The sequence below is a fragment of the Micropterus dolomieu genome, linkage group LG11, assembly GCF_021292245.1.
Source record: "Micropterus dolomieu isolate WLL.071019.BEF.003 ecotype Adirondacks linkage group LG11, ASM2129224v1, whole genome shotgun sequence".
Classification (NCBI taxonomy): Eukaryota; Metazoa; Chordata; class Actinopteri; order Centrarchiformes; family Centrarchidae; genus Micropterus; species Micropterus dolomieu.
The window spans coordinates 8008717-8028594 of record NC_060160.1 but is presented as its reverse complement, the minus strand read 5'-3'; the positions used below and the strand labels follow the sequence as shown (position 1 = coordinate 8028594).

The 19878-nt window shown below is 39.0% G+C and overlaps 1 protein-coding gene across 1 annotated transcript; it reads left to right on the top strand.

Moving 5' to 3' along the window:
* Positions 1-1620: 1620 nt before the first annotated feature.
* grm1b (glutamate receptor, metabotropic 1b) lies at positions 1621-19860 on the top strand. The gene is made up of 8 exons (XM_046062736.1): positions 1621-2335; positions 3805-4054; positions 8783-9018; positions 12556-12802; positions 14008-14176; positions 15273-15399; positions 17112-18039; positions 19011-19860. Exons 1-8 carry the CDS (start codon positions 1621-1623, stop codon positions 19858-19860), a joined length of 3522 nt encoding a protein of 1173 aa, XP_045918692.1.
* The last annotated feature ends 18 nt before the right edge of the window (positions 19861-19878 follow it).

Genomic DNA, 19878 nt, shown 5'->3' with positions numbered 1-19878 from the left:
TTTAAAAAATTATGTCGCAATCGCAGTACCAGATAACTGCCACACGATGGCCGCAGAGCACGATCATTTCACGTCTACAGTTGCTGCAGGTACATCGCATCTGTCGCTGACAGGGACGACGCAGCAGGACTAATTATGGAAAGTTTGATCAGTATTTTTACAGTTTCCATTAGGAGAATAAACAACCCTCCCCCTTCACGTAGTTATCTTGGATTTTCAGGTCAGCATCTTTCATGAAACGCCTACATTTCCCCCATGTGCGATTGAACATTCTCTCTATAAGAAATGCCATCAATCGATGTTACAGTGTGTGAAACATCCTCCTGTAAGAGTGTAGGAACTGTGGCTTCAAATCAGGGGCACTGCAGTGAGTGTGACCCGCTTACAAGATGCAGTGAGGAAGAAGAGAATACAGGGGCACCTCATGAGCAGTGCAGGGAGAGAGGGGGAGCGAGAGAGAGAGAGAGAGAGAGAGAGAGAGAGAGAGAGAGAGAGAGAGTCCCACAGTGTTTTCTCGGCAGATGAGTCCAGTCTGGCTGCTTCAGAAGAGACACAGACCCGCTATGCCCCGAACTGCCTGGTGCAGGTAGGTAAAGTACTGCCAGATAACTAGACTTGATGCTCTGCAGACACTCCACTTAATATGTGAGCGTTTCCTTAACATGCTTTAGTCTGATCTATTAATTAAGCTTCACCCTTTAATTGGGATGCATGCGCACTTAGGTGACGACATTGAAAATGGTATCCTGTAAATGACACCGGTTGTCAAGCTGCTAGAGTCACCTGTCGGTAAAAATGAGGATTCAAATAGAGCACACCCCATCATCTTTATGTGACGCGTTCAGGGGTAAAAGTTGAAGAAACAGTCGCATTGTTGAAATGGATCAGATTAAATGAACAGACGCAGGGGCAGCTGTCCGAGGTGCTGAAACTCGAAAGGTTTCCTTATTATGTAGACTTTATTTTATCTCTCATATCAAGCATTTAGTGTCTTTAATGCTTGTTATATAATCACTGTTGTTATCAATTAATTTAGGTTCCATCCTCCATGGCATTGGATGCTTTATTGCAACAGGACTCCAATAACTTTGCCTTTTTTACATGTTTTCGATGCAAATTTTCTGTCTGTTTTAACACTCCTTTGCATGATTTGCCATCAAAGATGAGGGAAGTGTTACCTCTGTTAACTCTTTTTTTGATTTGGTTTAGTAAAATGTCAGAGGAAAGGGAGAAACTGACCATTACAATTTACCAAATCTGAATTTTACGATTCAGATGACTTGTTTTGTCCAACTCACAGTCCAAAACACAAAGTTATTCAGTTTAATATCATAGAAGACAAAGAAAAGCATCAAATAATTAAATATTCTAAATATTTATGCTTAAGAAATGTCTCAAATGATAATTGATTATCAAAATAGCTGCACATATTAACTGACTAATCAATGCAGTTTCAGTTGTATGTGTGAAAAACAGGAATTAATGCTCCATGTCTCACTTATAGGGTGACAACACTGAAGGAGAGGAAGCTTAGTTCATTCCCATTTTATCAGAAAGTGGATTGATGGACCTCCATTATGGGCAAGTGGACATGATTCTACATTCAGCAGCTGTGGCACAATGTCGAATATGATTTACCTGACTGCCATAAGCATTTTGTACTTGCCTGTTTTACTGTTTGAGGCCTATGTGTTGTCTAAAGGCAAGTATGAGAGGTCAGTGGTGCCGAGTTCTGCCTCTCGCCTGGTGGCGAGGATGGACGGGGATATTATAATCGGTGCCCTCTTCTCTGTTCACCACCAACCATCAGCTGAGAAGGTGGCAGAGAGGAAATGTGGAGAAGTCCGTGAACAGTACGGCATCCAAAGAGTGGAAGCCATGTTCCATGCCTTGGATCGGATTAACTCAGACCCTAACCTGTTACCCAACATCACCCTGGGCTGTGAGATCAGGGACTCCTGCTGGCATTCCTCGGTGGCTCTGGAGCAGAGCATTGAGTTCATACGAGACTCTCTCATCTCCATCCGGGATGAAAAGGACGGCTCCAGGTGGTGCATTGAAGGGGCACCTTCCAGTCAGCCGCCACCGACCAAGAAGCCCATCGCAGGGGTCATCGGGCCTGGCTCGAGCTCAGTTGCAATTCAAGTTCAAAACCTTCTGCAGCTGTTTAACATCCCCCAGATTGCCTATTCTGCAACCAGTATTGACCTCAGTGACAAGACCTTATTTAAGTACTTCCTCAGGGTTGTGCCCTCAGACACTCTTCAGGCCCGGGCCCTCTTGGACATCGTTAAACTATACAACTGGACCTATGTGTCTGCAGTGCACACAGAGGGTAAGACACATTTCTCTTAAAGGGGTACTCTTGTGATTTAATACTGCACTTACATTGAGTTAGGGGACTCACAAGTGACGGATTAAAAAGAGATTTGTCAACATTGACAAAAGGAGAGATAATCAAACCTTCAGGCCCTTGTATGGATGAAGCTCCAAAAACACTGGATCATACATTTCCCACGATGCAGCTCGGTAACACATTTCATTAGACCTTCCCTGCTCCTCCAGAACCACAGAAGATATTTAGGGTTTTTATGCAACATGAAGTTCATGAAGACTAATCGCATATAACAAAAACAACAAATTTTAAAAAACAAACTTTTCTTTTCTTCTTAAGTATTGACATAAGGAGTCTTAATTTGTAGCTGAAAAATTATGTTGATTAATCGATTAGTCGATCGGCTGAAAATTCACTGGCAACTATTCTGATAATCGAATAACTGTTTGAGTAATTTCTCAAGCAAAAAGGTTTTCAGCTCCTCACATTTGAGGATTTGCTGTTTTTCTCAGTTTTATATGATAATTAACTAAACAGTTTTGGGACACTTAGTCTGACAAAGCAAGCAGTTTGAAGATGTTATCCCGAGTCTTGGGAAATTATGATGGACATCATCTGTTGTTTTCTGATGTAAAGACAATCTGATTCATCAATTAATCAAAAAAACATGACAATGAAAATGATCACTAGTTCCAGCCCATAGTGCAACCTGCATTTGATCACCATTAAAAGATCTATTTTGTTCTATTTTGTAGTTAATTATCAGAACAGGCTGACTGACGCTGCAGTGTCACTTCATCATTACTTTAACAAATCTTTTATAACATCAACAGATAATATACTGAAAACTGAATTTTGTAATCAAGGATAAAACAGATTGAATTAATTATTAAATTTAATTAATTAATTAATAAGATTCCACCCACAGTGTTGCAAGATGTGATAAACATACCTGAAAGACCCATAAAGAAGCTGCTGCAATCTCATCTATATTTTCACTGAGAGAATTTGAGTTTGTGATGAGCTGATAAAAATCCAATCAAAACCTGGCAAGCTTTATTTGTTTACTGTGCTGAAGATTTGTATGTCATTTTGGCAATAAAATGATTCATGGGTCTCAGAAGCAGACAGATTTCAGCGTAAATACTGAAGCTTTAAATAATTTCTTGGGTTTGTTGTTGCTGGTCCTAAACAAAAACCTAAAAGTGGCAAGTGCTAGCTTTGTCCTCAGATACTGCTGCTGAGATCACCTTAACCCCGTTTGCTCTAGTTGTTCTGCTCTTGAAGTTTGGGGACGTTGCAGGCCACTTAAATTCTTAGGGAGGAGATGAATTTTCTCAGCAAACCTGATCCTTGAATAATTTTTGTGAAAAAAAAACTCATGTTCAACATTTAAACAGTCTGGAATACTGAATCCATTTCCAATGTCCATTTCCTCCTGTGAATGAAACTCCTCTTGTCTTCCTCAGGTAACTACGGGGAGAGTGGCATGGAAGTGTTTAAAGAGCTCGCCTCACAGAGCGGCCTCTGCATCGCCCACTCTGACAAGATCTACAGCAATGCCGGGGAGAAGCACTTTGACAGGCTGCTGCGGAAGCTGCGGGAGCGTCTGCCTAAAGCCCGTGTTGTTGTCTGCTTCTGTGAAGGCATGACAGTCAGAGGGTTGCTCATGGCCATGAGACGGCTCGGAGTAGCCGGAGAGTTCCTCCTAATTGGCAGGTATGTTAGAGATTCTTTTTCCATGGGAGTTTTTGCTGTGTGATTGTGTTGTTGGTTTATTTGTTTATTAATTTATTTGATGAAAAGCACACAAGACTTATTTTCAGAATGATGAAAACAATTATTTCACTTATTGCTGCTGGGTTCTTTTAATTAAAAGAGAGTTTTTAAAAGGTTTTAGGGGAAAAAAGAAAAAAGTGAACACAATAATGATAAGGCAAATTAACAAATTGGCAAACCTCACCACAAGGTCTATTTAGTAGCTGTTTTGGAGCTTTCAGTTGTATCACATCATCTCCCTCAGCAGATGGAGTTGTGATTTTTTAGAGCTCTAAAAAGACTTTTCCTCCATAATGGCTTGAATGTTTTGATTGAAAGTAATTTTTTGACCTTGGAAATAAAAGTTTACAAAATAAAAGTTGACAAAACGATCTTACTACAAGGTCCATTTAGTAGCTATTCTGGAGCTTTCTGTATCATATAATGTATCATTATACAATATATTCATTAAGGTAAGGTAATTTTGAAATACAGCAATTTTCATATAAAGTGGCAATTCAAAGCTTTACAAATTGCATAATTTACAATAAGGCAGGAAAAATATAAATGATAACAGTGACACAAATAATAATAATTTAAACACATTTAAACATGAAATGAGATTATCAATAAATAGTACATTCCCCCTCAAAAATGACACCATAATTCTCGGAGAAAAGTGCGGACGTTATAATATTCAGCTTCACTAAGGATGAATGGTACACACAAAGTTCATATGGAACCGAAATATTATTTTTTCCTACTGGGAGTAGAGTTCCTCTGAATACAGAAGATGCTTTGAGTCAGGCTCAGTAATGAATAATGCATCCACGCAGCGAGCTCTCCCTCTCTCTGTCAGATCACAGGCAGGATGGGCTAATATGGGACAGCACCTCCAGCACAAGCTGGGGAATGTGGAGTAGTGAACATCAAAGCTCATATCAGCACTTATACCAGACATTCCCTCAGTCTCAGCTCACCTCAAGTCCTGTTAGGTGTAGTCGCAGCACCTGAAACGGGGCTATGATAAAAGCTCACTATGGTTAATTTACCAAGAGCAGTTCATTGATGTGTGGCTGCTTTATTCATAAAGGCTGATGAGAAGGAGTCATAACCCTTCTTCTCAACCCAAATTATGAAATGATTGTGCAAAAAAGGGGGGTGGATTTTAAAGTCTAAACTTGCTCTAACCCCTCCACTTGAATTTGCACTGCTGCTAAAATCTCCACGGCAGATAATGAGACCAGAGCTGTTTGGTAGTGTGTGTGTGTGTGTGTGTGTGTGTGTGTGTGTGTGTGTGTGTGTGTGTGTGTGTGTGTGTGTGTGTGTGTGTGTGTATGTGTGTGTGTGTTTCTGGGTCAAGGAGACTACTGAAAAGGAAAATGTTTTTTTAGAGCAATGCAGTAAGTGAACACATGCTGGCCTGTGCAATGGGCCAATCGAAATGCCTGAGGTGCTGGTCATCAGCCATCCATCTTCTGCTGTGTGGAAGATGAAAGAAAATAGCTGTTCTCACACCACAGATCCCACACGTCTCAGACAACAGATAACTCATTTGATCAGCTCTCAAGTGAAACTCCCATTGCTTTGGAAACAATAAAAGAATAAATCAGTTTTTATGATCCTGTGCTTGACAAACATTTGACTCCTAATCTGTTTCACTTTGTAAATATCTTCCCTCAAGATTCAGACTTACATAAATACTCTCTGCTTTTACTAAAAGGACTTGTGTTCAATAATACGTCCTTCCCGTAAATCATATGATTCATGAATGTGTGATATAAAATCTATGTTATAAATCCGTACAGTACGTGCGTGTGTTGACGTCAGAGCAGTAGGTTTTTGGCACTCAGAGTGTTGGACTGGGGGGACTGTGATGCTGAGAAACAGATGGCCAGGTAATGTTGATACTGTCACACTGGACAGCCATTGTCAGATCATTCTTGAAGTGTCAGCCAAGCCAAACGTGCTAATGCCTTCGGTTTCGCCAAATGTGAGTTTTTGAAGGCTGGGAACTGATATTTTCGTACTGTGGATGAATTGCATTTTGTACATTATTCAGTAACTTTAAGTGATTCTGTTTTGACTGCAGTATTGTACTGAAGTATTTATTGTTGTGCCCTGAATGTATGTCTGTCTTTGCAGAGTGAAAAAGCCTGTGAGGCAGCATTTGAACAGTGTCATTTTGACACCAAAACACAACTGTTTTATGAGAATGTCAGTAGTGACAGCAGTGTTACTCACACCACAGCAACAGAAAAACTATAAGAGTCTACTCCCATGCTAGCAGCTCTGTGAGGTTGTACTTATTCACAGTGGTGCTTTAAGCTAAATGCTAATGTCATCAGCATGCTAACATACTCACTGTGACAAAATACTGACATGGTATGTGTCTTTTTACAAATAAACAATAAATAAATAACAAAATGCTAAGTAGGTATAGTGCTCACAATCTTAGTTTAGCGGTTTCGAGACATTTCACTCAAAAACCACAAAAGTGAATCTCATAGCGGCACTAGATTAAAAGTCAAGGCATTCCAAAATATATTATCATCGTCGTCTGGCGACCATTGTGTTTTATTATATTCAGAGTGTTATTGCATATTTAGAGAGTGATGCTATTTAAGGAGTCTCCATACGTTTCTCATGCAGTATCACAAATGTGGATTACAGGTTTGGTCCCACTCTGCTTAATGGTACTTTAAAAATGCTCAAGCAGCATTTTCAACTTAAATGAAGTGAGATTTTTTTTCAATTTCAAATTCAAAAGCATTTGTCTCATTAGCATGATCTTTTGTGTGAGAGGATTCAATGCAGAATTGGCTTTCTGAGTCTGTGTGGAGGGTGGAAGCTTGTTTCTCTCCAGGGCAGATTGTACTGCTACAGTACTAATCTGTGAATTCTCACCAAACTTGTGATTGTGTTTGTGTCAGGGCAACAAAAGGGAGAAGGTTTCTGGAGGATTCAGTCTGGGGCTCGTTAGTGAGGCTGCATGTAGCTTCAAACACGACATTGTCACAGACTTTAGGAGCTTCTACAGCTAAAACAACAAATTACTTGTTATACAGTTTTTTTTGCAGCAAAAGCAAGCTATTAAAGTCGGGGTTAGGTTTTTGTATCTTGTATCTCAAAAATCTTGACAGCCATCTATTTCTATAATATTTTCTCTATGTATTTAACTGGTTACCTATCAGCCAATACAAGACCATCTTGTAATTATTGAGGTACAAGACTCCAGTGTGTACCACCCATTTATAACCATATGATTCACAGAGCTACAATTAACATCTGTTTTTCAGAAAAATAAATACCCAGTGACCACTGAAAAATACAGAAAGTCTGTTTTGAAGGTATTTCCAGAACCCTCAAGGACTCTTCTAACCATCTAGATGAGTTAGAAGAGTTTTTATCCCTTTTTTAATCCCTTTTATTTTATTGTATTTTACTAATTTTATATTTATCTTAAACGTGTATTTTAGTTTTTTCAATGTTTTCATGCTTTTATCTTGTATTGTTTTTGTATTATTGTCTCTTGGGTATTATTGTCTTTACACTTGTTAAAGCACTTTGTAACTTGTTTTTGAAAAGTGCTCTACAAATAAAGATTATTATTATTATTATTATTAATAGTTGCATAACAAAAAAAGATTTTTAACCTGTTTCCAAAGTTGTGACTCTTATTTCCTAACCTGTAAAACACATGTTTTTTGAATGAAAATCTTTTTTTAAAAAAACAGAAAGTATTACAACTAATAACAAAACTTTGTATAGCTGACTCACATCATATAAAGTGAGCAAGGACAGATGTCATTTCCAGCTACCATTTTGTATATCCTGTACATATATATTTATTAACGCTATACAGCTATGTGATTCGTGCTTCCACAAAATAAAGTCAGTACAAGAGAACACAAAACACGGTGAACCCGCAAGAACCAATGAGCGTGGTGTACAAGGTGAGGCAATAGGCAAACAAAAAGACAAAACAAATACCTATGCCTTATCCCTACCACTGGACCGATCTCCTGAGAGCTGTCTGATAAAGAGTGAGAGTCATCATTCAAGTTGACATGGACTTATTCCAGAAAAGCAATTAAGGGGGACCAAATGTCCCTAAAATCATCAAGTCTGTCCTTCGTAATGTCGTAGTGAAGTGTACCCCACAAATTCTTCAAATTTATTTGCTGTTACAAGGGCATGAGTCCCCTCAATGGACAGTGTCTCTGTGTGCCAAAAATAATCATTGTTGGCTCAAGTTGCATTGCAGTACCAGACACCCTTGAAAACATCCTTCTAGTAGCCAGCTTGTAGGACAGAAAATAAAATATCACATTGTTCTGACAGCCACCTGTGGTTTAATTTTGGTATAGAAGACCTGCGTAACACCTTTAATTCACAATCTCCAGCTACTATTTTTGTTTGAATTAGGAATTTTCGAACTAGGATAATAAAAATGAGTTCTCTTCATTGAACAATATTTATTCATCAGTTGGTTAGAAAAGTCTCTGAGGATTCTGGAAATACCTTCAGGAAAAAGGATGTAAGCATTGACAATAAGCTTCAGGGTTATTCAGAGGTCACTGGGTATTTATTTTTCACAAAAACAGAGGGTTCCCAAATGTAATGTTAATGCATGAGAGGTATAAACTGGGGCTAGTAGTTCTATTTTCAGTGTGTTCCTATCTGCAGTGATGGCTGGGCAGACCGAGTCGAGGTGGTGGAAGGATATGAACAAGAGGCTGTTGGCGGCCTCACTGTAAAGCTGCAGTCTGATGAGGTCTCCTCCTTCGATGAGTACTTCCTGAAGCTCAGGCTCAGCACCAACACCCGCAACCCTTGGTTCCCCGAGTTCTGGCAGTACCGGTTTCAGTGCCGCCTTCCCGGACACCCACAAGAGAACATGAACTATGCACGAAACTGCTCAGGTAGCTATACAATTCGTCATCCAATTATGATGTTGCTTGCAGTGTTTCTGGTTTACATTTTCATGCCGATGTGCACATCGGCTTGTCTTTTTAAACTGTTGTGACGTGTGCAATGCCCAGAGGACAATGCCAAAAGGCCCCTTAAACTGGAACACATTCTTTAATTATGAATTAGACTGCCAGAGGGTTGAATTCTCTCTAAGTCAGTCCAATAACATTTTTTTTCATATTGTTTATTTCTGTGACACTTGGCTTTACAGAGGATGATGATCTAGGTAAATTAAATCCTTTTCTTTTACAAAGGAACAGCTATCTTAAGCTCTTGGTTTCCTGAAACAATGCTCAACAAGCATGTTTTCAAAACATATTTTTACATACTGCTCATACATGTTTCTTTCAAAAATATATTTACAGAATATATATTTACGTTTTCAATCTGAATTTCATGGGTAATATTGATAATATTGTTGCTGCTGTTTTCCCCAAACATCCAGTATTTCCAAAATCATTTGATGAAATGAATTGTATTGATGAACGTAAATATAAAATAATGCATGCAGCTAATTTTGACTTTTCAGTTGACAGCTCTCAAGGTTCTTCAAGTGAATTTGTTTTATTCCAATGCAACCCACTTTTTGTTGTGTTAATCTTTTTTTTTTGCAGTGTTTGCATATTACTTACATGAATAGAGCCTCTCTTCTGTATTATGCACATACCACAAGCTTTTATTCATTCCTACAAAGCATCATATTTTAATAGCAGTTATTAGAGTATTTACTTTTGCCTAAGTGGAGATAGAATTATTGTTTGCTGTCCTGTCACTTCTATTGTTTTTATTTTATTATATATATTTTTATGTACTTTTTTGGTGTAGAACTCCAGGACGGTGAGTGAATCCCTCTGAATGGAACCATAATGCTCCTCACTTTGGGAATATACATAGAGGTTGACTGATATTAAGGTTTTATTACATGATGCGTGATGATCATTTAAGTATTCAGTCTACATTCTCAATAATGTTTTTTTTCTGGAAATGTACTATTAATCTCAGTTAACCTCTAATATATGAAGCTATTGGGATGTTTTTATTTGTTTTTTCTTACACTGCAGGGAGAGCCTTACAATTGAGTCTGATCTGCTCCCACTTTGTGCTCTCCCACCCTTTGTGGCCTTAAGACAGTCGCATAAAACAGCCCAATAACATATGAGTGAGATGATAACTGGCTGGTCTGGCTTGAATTGCATGTAGCCACAGAAATAGTGAAGACATATTGCAACAGATAACACATATTTTCAGAACCATTGTATTGTAGTTTTATTCGTATTTAGACAGAGAAGGTTCAGTTGTCATGCAGCCAACTAATCCCGTGGTGCAGCAGTACGTCCTCTGCTTGCATGCAGACATCATTTCATCATGACTGAAGCTCACACCGCTCAGCGAGTGAGGCAAGCGTCAAAGCCAAGGAGCTGTTAAACTAGGTCATCACCAGCAGCTCCCATCGGACGCTCACCCAGCTGCTACTCCAACTGAATTTACTGTTTATGTGTTTGTGTGCCCAGGCAGTCAGTTTCCCAGCAGTCCTTTTTAACGATCATTACTTGATTTAACACAAGTGGTAAGAAACACACCAGCAAGGGATGATGCCCCTAAAGCTTGTCAGCCTCATGTATCGCACAGTTAAATGTTGTCGGGTGCAGTGTGTGAATCCTGTCTTGTCCTGTCAGAGAAAAGAAAAAATGTAGCAACTAACAATGTAAATGACAAATTATGTAACTAGAAAACAGGCATGGAGTGAATATCTCTGCCAAGCCTGCACAATCCTTTAAACAAGTCAGATGAATACGTAACAGAAAATGTTTAGATTTTTAATCTAAAGCTTTGTGATAGACTGATAGAATATGACTATACTGTCCACATAGGTAGAAAATTGTTTTTGGTCCATTTGGCAGTTTGTTAAAACATTAAAATACACACACACACACACACACACACATACACACACCACTGACTGTCTGAATTGTATTCTATTGAAAGAAATTTAAGAAAATCACCTTAAGAAAACAAATGTATACATCTGCCTGATGTTTTTTACCTGACTCATAAGTAAAAAAAAACAACAACAAAAAAAAACCTAACTAAATAATGAGAAAATTATAAAAAATGTTCTAAAAATTAAGAAATCCAAAGCAAATAAAAAACACATTTAGTTATTCTGTAAACAAACAACAAACTAACCAACCTGACAATTTTTATCTCCTATCATATCAAATTATTATTCCCTTATAATTTATAGAAGTACTGATAAAGAGTGTCTGGATTACATAAAGATCTGTGTTATTGAGTACCATTACTTTTTAAATCACTATTATAACATACCAGCTATGAAGACTGTAGAATCACACTTTTTTTGCTGGCAGTGTAACAATAATCAAGCTTAATAATGGACAATGGATACCTAATGTCATAAATTCCCTTCCAGGGGAAAAGTCAATTACATTTTGGCAAGCTGTGTCCTTTTCCATCAGATATCAAATTATCAGTCCCACACATTTAGGAAAATATTCAGGTGACAGATGTACAGATGAAGCGAACAAGAGCAGTGTTTCACATAATTTCCAGTCCTATTAGCAATAATAGACCATGTTTCACTTTCGTAGATTAAAATTCATAGGCTCTGATAATTTACTAGCACAGAGTGCTAATGTGAAAACATGGTTTTGTAAGTACGCTCTAAATGTACATGTGTGAATTACTGTGAGAGACGACGTTGAAATTGTAATCACAAAGGGAAGGTATACAAAAATGTCATCTTTAACCCCAGGAGCTGCCAAACATGCTGCTCCACAGTTTTACCAAAATGAATTGAATGCATGGTATGGCTCTTTGTAATAACATTAAGTTGACATCTGACTTTAACACAAAGCAACTAAAAAACCTGCTTACTTTGCTTACTAGCTTGCATTACACTGAACTGATAGGGTGTGTTTGAACATCACATGCGTTTTTTTCCAAATATGAATACTTTGTCTCATTCACTCATCGTGCTTGTCTGAGGAAAAGCGACACGAAGAAAAGACAGCAGATCCAAATGCTTGAGAAAAGTTGGTTCACTTTTCTGCGTGAGGAGACACAATCTCAGTGGCACAGTATTTTCAACCAACCCTAATTGAATCCTGACTCATGAATGCAGAAATGGATAGTCTTGCCATGGTAACAAGGTTTCTTTGAAGCCATTTTCTGAGGCTTCCAGTTCTTTTAAAGCAGTCTCCCACAGAGGCAAATAGGCGTGTTGCTTGCTGCCTGTATTCAGAGAATAATTACAAGAATGCGTCTGTGAGCACCCTATCACTCCTTTGTAATATGTTACATACATCATGCTAGACACACCTGTAAACTACACATGAGAAAAGATTTTTACAGCATAACACATAACATGCTACTGCTTGCAGCAATGAAGCTCCTCCTTAAGACTTTTCCTTAAAAAAAAAACAATGGAGATGAAGATGAATTCTTACCGTTCTCATATGTGTGGGCAGGTTATGAAAGTCTGGAGGACAACTACGTTCAAGACAGCAAGATGGGCTTCGTCATCAATGCCATCTATGCCATGGCACACGGGCTGCATGACATGCACACTCACCTCTGCCCTGGTCATGTGGGACTCTGTGACAACATGAAGCCTGTTGATGGCAGCCACTTACTGGACTTTCTTCTCAAGACGTCCTTCACGGGTGTTTCTGGAGAGGACATATGGTTTGACGAGAACGGCGACTCACCTGGGAGGTAAAACACACTTTCCTTCCATTCTGCTAGAAATACTGTGCAGTCATTCTTTAAATTCTTTGGTTCATCAAAGGGTCACCAGATGAATCTGAGGGCCTGTGAAGGGCTCACATGTTGCTTTTTGTAAAACTTTGGATGATTTTACCTCTTTGGACCCAAACTGCCAACAACTCATGGACATCTGAACCATAGCAAGAAGCCCAAACTGCACAAATTAAAAGAAGTAAAAAGCACAAAATCCCCTCTGAAAATCCCCTCTGAAATGTAGTGGAGTAGAAGTATAATGTGTCATGAAATGGAAATACTAAAGTAACAAAATGTTATTTTTATCTTTTGTAAAGTGTTTATTAAGCGCACGCATCTGGAAAACTAAAACTGAAATTAGCTTCTTTTTTCTTCTTTTTCAGTGCATTTGTTTTGTGTGAAAATAACAATTAAAATAAATAAATTATGTTACATTACATTCATTTACCAGCTGCTTTTCTACAAAATTACTTAAAATAAACAAGCCAAATATTGATACACAACACCCCACATTTACAATACCGCATCCCAAATAACATTTCAAGGGCTAATGATTGTATTTACATTTCAGGAAACACTGAAACTCCTGTCAGCACATATGCACAAAGTTATTATAGGGAACAATAAGGGCTACATCTAAAATCATGTTTACAATATTAATATCTGTTTTTTAAATAATTAAGGTTGCTTTCAGTTGGTAATAATACATTTCCCTACTGTAATAAGGAAAGCAATTTTTTCTTAAATTAATCTTACAATAAAAACTCCAACTAATAATAATGCTAAAATGACAAAATTTGTTTGGGATATTCAATGCAAATAACATTTAAAGACTGACTTTAAGTTAAAAAAAAAAAAAAAAAGTCCTCCATATACATAGCAATAGTTTCAGTTGCCTGTGTCCTGCACTTTAATCAGTGAGCGACTAAAATTGCATCTTCAGGTGGGGTTGGGTTTTGGTTTTTTTTATTGCAAACCAGATAACAAGAGAGATGAAAGCCAGACACATCAGCACCTGGCAAAATAATCCCTGAGTCACTGGTATTGATCAAGAACCTGACAGGCCCCCAGGTTTTGTGCAGTGGCAGTAAAACTCCTATTATTTCCCCTTTAAGAATTGATTCAGTTTCGTTGAGAACTTTCTGAGTCGTGTCTTCCTCTACCATCCTATCCACCATCAGGTATGAGATTATGAACTTCCAGCATGTGGAGCCTGGTGTTTATGACTACATCAACATCGGCTCCTGGCATGAGGGCATACTCACTCTCGATGAAGAAATGATTCAGATGAACCGCAGTGACATGGTCCGCTCTGTCTGCAGTGAGCCCTGCTCCAAAGGAGAGATCAAGGTAAGGGCCGAATTATTTAGATACTATCCTGCTTAGGACATATTGTGACTCCACATGTTACCTCTGAACCACTGTGGAGTAGCTCTGTAGTTCAGTCTTTACACTGGATTCACTGTTCTTTAAATTTTAGCACTACACTTCTCTCTTTCCTCACTTTCACTTTTAAAAATAAATAGGTTGGTCACATTGTACATATTGATTAAGGCATTATAATGCACCTTTTTAAAAGGGTGTACAAGTCTTAACTAATGGCTTTATTGATGGATAATAAGTCATTTACTCATTTAATGCTTTATAGATCCATCATAAGCCATTAATAAGAACACATTTTGGGTTGTCAAAGAAACACATTGACTGATGTTTATCCTTTCTATTTGGCATAAAAATAAGTTATAAATGTTGTAAATCCATTAAAGAAATGGCTTCCTCACTTTCTAATAAGCCTAGAATTATTTATACTATGATATTATACATGTTAATTGGTCTGTTATTAAGGGTTTTAATCATCACGTCTGCAGCTGTAAGTATTAATAAGTTTTTAATTCATGGATTTTGGTCCAGATCATCTGCAGCTCTTTTCTAGAAAGAGAAATGGTCAAGTAGTTTTCGCAACCTGGCAACACCAAGTTATTTTTAATGGTTTATAACAGATCTATAAGGCATTAGTAAGTATTTTATCAACCATTACAAAAGCAATTTGTTACAACTTATTTCCCCCCCTTATAAATTAGAAAGTTGTACCTGCATTTCCGCTGATAATTCTGTCAATATAATCTGTTATCTAACTGTAACTACACACATATTTTTTACATTACTTTTTACAAGATTAAAAGATGTCAATTATTAAAAAAAGAAATCTCTCCTGAATTAGAAGATGCCTGTTGGTGAAACCTAACGCCATATCTGATCATCTCCATATATTTGTCATAATTCATTTCATCTTTCTACAGTATCTTTAGTTTTACTGTGTTAAAAACAAATATTTAAATATGTGTAGACAGTGGGGATGGCTTTTAAATGTAAACAAACTCAGGGTAGAGATAGGTACTTGTAAGAAAGTATTTTTACATATCTCTACATTTATTTTGTCAACCAGGTGATCAGGAAGGGAGAAGTGAGCTGCTGCTGGATCTGCACTGCCTGTAAGGACAATGAGTATGTCCAGGATGAGTTCACATGCAAGGCCTGTGATCTGGGTTGGTGGCCTGACAATGAACTGGAAGGTAGGCTTGTACTCTATATTCTCCACTTACCTACTTCTGTAAACTCTCACCTGCTTCAAACACTGTACAGGAGCTGGCAGAGGATGTAACTGCTTTTCCTTTCGAGGAGTAGTCTGGCATTTTGGGAAACATGCTTATGTCCTTTCCCCCCCAGAGAGTTAGATGAGAAGACTTAACACCTTCATATCTGTCCATTAAACGTAAAGTTACAACTAGCCAGCATCCGGTTATCTTAGCTTAGTAGACTGGAAACAGGGAGAAGCAGCAAGCCTGGCTCGGTCCAAAGGTAACATAACCCCAATTAACACTTTATACTTGTCTGTGTAATCCGTACAAAAATCAAGTGTAAAAAAACTACAAATAGGGAGTTATTTGTCAGACAATTTGTTTGGCTGTGAGCAACAACTTCGTGGAGTTTCTGATGACAACAGGACTTCAAGAAGTCTGGGCCCAGCCAAGAAATAGTGTGGCACTTAATCTGAGGTAAAAAAAATAAAAATAAAAAGTAAAAATTAGCTGTAACATGTTAATTGGTAGACTTTAGAGGGTCTATAAAACAGATTTAACTGTTAGACAGACCCAGGCTAGCTGTTTCTTCCTGTAACAATCCTACCTTTATGCTAAGCTAAGCCGATCAGCTCTTGGCTATAGATTGATTTCACTTTCCTCATCTAATTCTCAGCAAGAAAGTGAATAAAGACAAAATGTCTAACTGTTGCTTTAACTCACCAAAATTTCTCTGCAAAATTCACCCAAGACAATAATCCTCATGTGATTAGAACAGAAGAATTTGCTGTTCTGCAAATTTTACTTTTACATTTAGATGAATTTAGGTTACTTCAGTGGCCACAGGCTGAGATCCTGTTGCATGATTGATGCTTTCAGAGATAAGAGGGGATTTATTTGTCTTATTAGAGGCTGTGTAGAAAGTTAAGTTCCTCCAAGCTTTTACTCCCCTCCTCCTCCCACCTGTACTCTGTACAGTTTGTCCTGCTGAGATTTCTGCAGCGCTATTTCATAAACCTGTTCTGTCCTATTTTCATTGCTTTCCCATGACACCTGAGAGCCATTCATCATCTTCACCATTTTATCCGACAGCAGCCCTACTTCACTTACCACTCTTCTGGCCCACTTTCAAAGGCCTTCTGTGCTGTTCAAAGACAAGACACTTCCTTAATAGGATCATCGTGCCTCCATGCTGTTTTGTTTTTTGTTTTTCTTTACCACAAGAAATGAGAAAATGTGGACCCCAGGGATGACATAAAAATGATTATTGTGCAGTTTTATAAACCTAACCCTCCTGCCATTATACAGGAAATATATAAAACCTAAATTAGATATTCAGAGTGAGTTCTCAACATGAAGCAGAAGATCTTATTTGGATCCATGAAAAACTCATTGATTTACTTTGTCCTGCTACATTGGCCCCCTCCTCTGCTGGCTGTGGCCCAGCCTGGCCATGGCTGAGTAGAAAGGAGTTTATTTATAGTTGAGCTAAAAACCTACTTTGAGACTTACTGTATTTTCTCAGGCTAAAATGTATTTGATTAATTTTGAATGTGTCCAAAGAATAACGCATAAAACAAACTGAAACGTTTCATTTAACTCTTCTCAGAATTACCTTTCATTTAGACAACCTTTCTCTTCACGAAGCTGATGCTGAAACGATGTTATTGCTGTGTATTTATATTGTCATGTTTTCCCTTGTTCAGGCTGTGAGCCAATCCCCCTGCGTTACCTGGAGTGGAGCAACCCAGAGTCCATTATCCAGGTGGTTTTCTCCTGTCTGGGCATCCTGGTCACATCATTCGTTGCCTTCATCTTTGTCTTATATCGTGACACACCTGTGGTCAAATCCTCCAGTCGGGAGCTCTGCTACATCATCCTCGCAGGGATCTTCCTGGGCTACATGTGTCCTTTCACCCTAATCGCCCGTCCCACCGTGGCCTCCTGCTACCTCCAGAGGCTGCTTGTTGGACTCTCAGCTGCCATGTGCTACTCTGCCCTGGTAACTAAAACCAACCGCATTGCCCGTATTCTGGCAGGCAGCAAGAAGAAGATCTGCACCAGGAAACCCAGGTTCATGAGTGCTTGGGCTCAAGTTGTAATTGCTTCCATCCTGATCAGTGTACAGCTCACCTTGGAGATTACCCTCATCATCATGGAGCCTCCTGAACCCATCAAATCCTACCCCAGCATCAGAGAAGTCTTCCTCATCTGCAACACCAGCAACGTGGGTGTTGTGGCTCCTCTGGGCTACAATGGTTTGCTTATCATGAGCTGCACTTACTATGCCTTCAAGACCCGCAACGTTCCCGCAAATTTCAACGAAGCCAAATACATTGCCTTCACCATGTACACCACATGTATCATCTGGCTGGCTTTTGTGCCCATCTACTTTGGCAGCAACTACAAGATCATCACCACATCCTTCTCTGTAAGCCTCAGTGTGACTGTAGCCTTGGGCTGTATGTTCACACCAAAGATGTACATCATCATTGCCAAACCAGAGCGAAACGTGCGCAGCGCATTCACCACCTCTGATGCTGTGCGCATGCACGTCGGCGATGGCAAAATTGCTTGCCGAAGCAACAGCCTGCTCAACATGTTCAAGAGAAAGAAGAACACTGGAAATGGCAGGTAGGTTCGTTAATTGAGTCTGAGTCCTACTCCTGAGGCACCTCAGGGATGCTGGTTTTACTGTAATTCCCTCTCAAGGGGAACCTGATGTCTTACTGTATTCACTTTCATAGGGAACCTGTTAAAGTGTGACGGATATAGGTCAGTGCCCAATTCACACAGCCATTTTAACCTTTGAACTGATGATAAAATTAAAACAAGCATCTCTGTGTGCTAAGGGATGACAAGTGGGATCACAAATACAGAATACAGGGTTTCTGCAGGGTTCACCAAATAAAATTACCTTTTTAACAACACAGAATTCACTTTTATGGCAGCTTTATGTGTCATAATAATATATGGTCATACGGCCAAAGTATGAACGTATTATGGAAAACCAGAAGGGACAATATGGCCTAGAATTATTTATAATACATCTGCTTTTTCTGTACTTTCCAGCAGTATATAACAATAATTCCCATGATATAATTAATTAAATTAATGTGACCTGGACCCAGATAAGTGGGATAAAATGGATTAACCAATGAAATATTATTAATTCATGTAAGTTCATTTAAGTCTTTGCTAAAACTTGCAATAGATCTGATGGTTTTGACTGAAACATCACAAAAAAATGATTGGACAGCCTCCTGTGTGCACAATCCACTGTAGCAACAATTGCAAATGAGTTCGTACATTTATACCTAACATTACTACTTGTGGCAGTCAAGAGGAAATATTCAGGAATTTAAATTTTTAAAGCTTTTAATACCTTCTAAGGCCTTTTTTTTTTTTAGGAAACTGACTTCAATGTCTTTTTTAAAGATTTTTGAAGACCTGCAGACACCCTGGATTATATATTTTTTAGATTAATATTTTTTCTTTTTTAGACTCAGTGAAAATATTTCTTCTTACATGAATCAGAGATGCTGTTTTTGTCTCCACTTTTCTGGGTTCCTGTCAAGTAACAGCCATCTTTATTTTGTTCATAGTTCTAATGGAAAGTCTGTGTCATGGTCTGAACCAGGTGCAAGACATCCTCCAAAAGGGGATCACATGTGGCACAGACTGTCAGTGCATGTGAAGAGACAGGAAGCAGGTTCCAATCAGATGGCTGTCATCAAACCCTTAACTAATACCTACCAAAACAGAGCCCTGGAGTTCTCAGACCTCAGTACTAAAACCCTGTATAATGTGGCTGAGGAGGACGAGAGTGACCCTGTCAGATACAATCCCCCCGCCACTCCCCCCATGATGGCCCATGGGCAAATTCCTGGCTGTGGTCTGATAAAAGATGTGGACGACGAGGTGGAACTCTATACCCCAGAGCATCTGCAGACAAATAGCGTTATCTCCCAACACGTCATTATGGACCACCTTCAGGAGGAGATGGTGGTTGGTAAATTCAACAGTGACATCCCTGAGCTTAATGATATGATCAGCATGCCTGAGACCGTGAGTGGCGGCATGCCCGTATACCACCAGGCCCACCTCATCCAGCAGGACCCGGTCCTGCCTGTGTACCTCGACCCGTTCGATGAGGAGCCAACCTCCCCTTTAGAGGAGGAGGACGAGATGGAGAATGAGCAGTTTGGCCTTCTTCATGGCTACATGTACAACAACGCCCAGATTCATGATGAGGAGGACATAGTTGAGGTCAAATTAGCCATGGAGGACTCTCTGGCTCTGATGCCTCCCTCCCCTTTCAGAGATTGCGATGGTCCTCCAGTGAGCCCCTTCCCTAATTCGCCAGTGTCTGAGTCGATTTTGTGCAGTCCTCCAAATGTGACATATGCCTCTGTCATCCTCAGAGACTTCAAGCAAAGCTCCTCAACTCTGTGAGGGTGCACACGAAATATT

What these genes read in the sequence shown, in the direction of transcription:
- grm1b (XM_046062736.1), top strand. Translation starts at nt 1,621, where the DNA reads ATGTCGAATATGATTTACCTGACTGCCATAAGCATTTTGTACTTGCCT. An exon ending in GAGTTCCTCCTAATTGGCAG is followed by an intron (nt 4,055 to 8,782) that starts GTATGTTAGAGA and finishes TCCTATCTGCAG; the next exon opens with TGATGGCTGGGCAGACCGAG. An exon ending in GCTCCAAAGGAGAGATCAAG is followed by an intron (nt 14,177 to 15,272) that starts GTAAGGGCCGAA and finishes TTTGTCAACCAG; the next exon opens with GTGATCAGGAAGGGAGAAGT.